Below are 3,448 nucleotides of genomic sequence, written 5' to 3'. Positions count from 1 at the left end.
GTACACACTTACCTCTACAGGCCACTAAAAAAAAAAACATTTGATGCACCAACATTCTTGTGTAAAATACTAGTTAAATAACATAAATTACTGATGCTTCAAAAGTATGATAAGGTAAGACATATTTATACATGTACATATATATATATATATATATATATATATATATATATATATATATATATATATATATATATATATATATATATATATATTTATTATGATCAATATCTGTAGAACTATAGCCTTTATGTATGACTCTTTCATATTAGATCATTCCCCTTATAGCCTGTGCGCTGTTCTGCTCCTTACGCTCACTTTACACCACCGTCACCACTAGACAAGCTTGACCTCTGTACCCTGTGCGACGCAGGTAAGCTTGTTTCGGCTCAGCCGCATAATGTCCTCCCGCCAACTAATAATCAGCATTCGTCATTAAAATTGCTTCAGGTGACCTAGAATCATGTTGTGCATACTTACGATAAAGATAATATACGTCTAATAAGTATAAGCAGAGACAATGGTTGTTATCCCTGCCTCATCAGTCCCTGTCTCATCACCGTGACCTCAGTGCTCTTGGCGTTATTCAAGATTTCTGTTGAAAATGTGACAGTGGTGTAAAGTGGACGTAGAGAGCGGTGGATGTGCCATAATAAGAAAGTATAGGAATAAACTTAACGCAAACGTTCCAGAGATTAATTTATGAAGAGATAGGCCTACATATTTTAAAATAACAGTTCAGCTAAAGTACTAGCGTTTCATGGGCGATAAGATCCATTTTGGCTTGAATTTTCCAGTTTGATCAATCAAATATAATTTCCCTTCGCTTTGGCAGGTCTTGTCCTTTCATCAGACGGCATAACGGAATGGAGGAAATTTTTTTATTATTTCTGGAAAGTCGGCTATAAATAAAATTTGATCTGATTTGACTTGACATCAAATATATTACCGGTAACAACTGCTCACATATATGAGCATACTCCTTATACTTGTGCTTAAAATTAGCCCCATTTGTATGTATTGTCCCAGAAAATAAATCTGTTTTCTCTTCGCCTGATTTCACTTTATAAAGTTTTGGGGAAGTTTTACTGTTCCATTGACTTGAATGCGCTGATGCCACATTTGACAGCGTTAGCGATGTACAGCATGTCGTCTTCTGACAGATAATAATGGGTTGGTAGGTAAAAACCACATTGACCCAGGCTCTCGGCGTTCGGCAAATGGTCTGGCTCTTTGCCTGGGATTTGGTAAAACGGTTGCAAATGAATGGGGAAAAAGTAGTCCCGCGTCTCGATGCCGTACTTCTCCGCCATAGTGGCTCGAATGGTATCTTTCAGGCCCTTACTTGCGCACTCCACACCAAATACCCATGGTGCGTCCGGGCCAAATTCAGATTTTTCCATAAGAGTGATGTGATTGACATCGGACAAGAACTTCCTGTAACATTGGGCAATGAACGATCTATGGTTCAGTACTTCCGGTGTGCGAGGAATAGCAGGTGTCACCAGAGCTGCTGCCAGACCAGACATCTTGAAATTACCAGAATGGTCAAAATGGACGAAGTGATGATGTTTGACAAAAGCATGGTTGGTCAAGCTTGTGGCTCTGTCGAAGATGACTGCATCCTTGTGCCTGGAGATGACGAATCCGCCATCCCCGGCAGTTATTATCTTATTAGCGTACAAACTACCGCAGCCAAAATCTCCGAATGTCCCCGCCAACTGACCATCACAAATAGTCCCGAACGCCTCAGAAATGTCCTCGATGAACACAAGCCCATTGGTGTCACAGTAACTGCGGAAAGCTTTACCATCTACAGTCGTGCCGTAAGTGTACGTCACAACGAGGGCTTTGGTGAATTCAGTTCTCTTCTCCTCGTATTCCTCGATTCCTGGGTTCAGTTTTCCAGGTGCACAGTCCACGAAAATAGGCGTAGCCCCTACAGTGATGACAGCATTGGCCACAGCTACCATTGTAAGACTAGGGACGAGCACCTCGTCTCCGGGACCGAGGTTACCAAGTCGGAGACCGATGACCAGAGACGCATAACCCGTGTTACAGGCTTTTGCCGTGGGTACTTGGAAGAAGTCCCTGAGAGCCTCTTCCATATCTTTAATCGTGGATGTTGCGCTGGAGATCAGTCGTCTATCCAATGCTCTATTTACGTTTTCCTTTGCGCCAGGGGCAATGTAAGGTAGAGAGACAGGATATTTCCACGCCCCATTTTTGGGCCTGGGCTCCAAGGCTGGAAAGGCCTCCTTGACCCTTGGAGACATGACCATAAGCCTGTTGGCATATTCCTGCGGGAGTCTTTGGTTTTTATGCATCTTGTATTTAGCACTTGATCTAAAAGAAAAAAATAAATGGAAAAAGATGTTATAAGCATATATGTGTATAAAAAAGAGGCAGAGGTTCAAACGTATGTATTTTTTTTGTAAATTATGATTTAACGTACCAAGCCATGTTCCAATTTTATGCCTTTAACTAAAACGTACAAATCTGTACGCCACTCTTGGGAAAGTTCGTCAGTAACCTGCCAAAGGTTTATGGTTTACTACGACCATCCCGATGACCTTGAGGAGCTAACCGTCATCGTTTTAGTAATAACATTTCTGAGTATGACGTTAAGCAAAAATCAAATAAAAATCTAGAACGCACTTCGAATGCGCAAGCGTCTGTCCCAACATAAAGTAGAAGGCCGCATGAAATGTATCAAAGGAACACTACTCTGCTTGGTGCTATTACAAAGTTAAATATGAATTTGCGTCCTATCTGGTGGTGAACCATTTGAATTCCTAGACTAGGATCCAAGCCCAAATCATCAACGCCCAAGGCCGACCCATCCACAAAATTTCAATCAAATGATTAACTTTTTCATGAAGTTGCTAACAGACATTCAGACCAAAAATGCCGACAAAAACATAACATTTTTTTGAAGGAGACAATGAATCAATTTAAAAAAGTATACGGATGAGTGGTAAAAACATCACTTCGAAAAAATTAGGAAAAAAATCATGAAAGTATTTGAAGAGAAAATAAATTCTTGATTTGTGCCACCCATACCCATTTAACTTACCTCTGTTTCAGTTTACGAAAGTTTTAGTGACTCTTTGACTCGGCAGGAGAAAAAACGGCAAGAGGTATTTCGTCAAATTAGACAAAATGTCGATCTGGCTGATCACTGATATGGCAGTTACAGTTCAACTGGGCGCTTTTATTGCTAAGCAACTTCCGTTTGGTCAAATTGTTATACCAGATTCAGTTACATTTTGTATGTGACCTCTTCAACCACCACAAAGGTACCAGCCGCAACCAATGAAACAAGTGATATATATTATTGGTCAATCGGTCAGCCTATTAGATCTTGAAGAGATTCCGTTATCATGTTACAGGGTTTGGATAAGAACAACTTTTTCATTTACGAGAAGTAGCTAAATAGACCGAGAGA

The 3,448-nt window shown here is 40.4% G+C and overlaps 1 protein-coding gene across 1 annotated transcript; it reads right to left on the bottom strand.

Annotated features, from left to right (window-relative positions):
* Positions 1–229: 229 nt before the first annotated feature.
* Positions 230–3,184, bottom strand: LOC135471690 (GDP-perosamine synthase-like). The gene is made up of 2 exons (XM_064751007.1): positions 3,077–3,184; positions 230–2,346 (listed from the first exon to the last, which is right to left on the bottom strand). The coding sequence occupies exon 2, from the start codon at positions 2,325–2,327 to the stop codon at positions 1,086–1,088; it is 1,242 nt and encodes a 413-aa protein (XP_064607077.1). The 5' UTR covers positions 2,328–2,346; positions 3,077–3,184; the 3' UTR covers positions 230–1,085.
* Between the last annotated feature and the right edge of the window lie 264 nt (positions 3,185–3,448).

Source organism: Liolophura sinensis, chromosome 7, assembly GCF_032854445.1.
Source record: "Liolophura sinensis isolate JHLJ2023 chromosome 7, CUHK_Ljap_v2, whole genome shotgun sequence".
NCBI classification, from domain to species: Eukaryota; Metazoa; Mollusca; class Polyplacophora; order Chitonida; family Chitonidae; genus Liolophura; species Liolophura sinensis.
This window is presented reverse-complemented; position numbering and strand designations above follow the sequence as displayed.

Coding starts and splice junctions, on each gene's coding strand:
- LOC135471690 (XM_064751007.1), bottom strand. CDS start 2,327: ATGCATAAAAACCAAAGACTCCCGCAGGAATATGCCAACAGGCTTATG.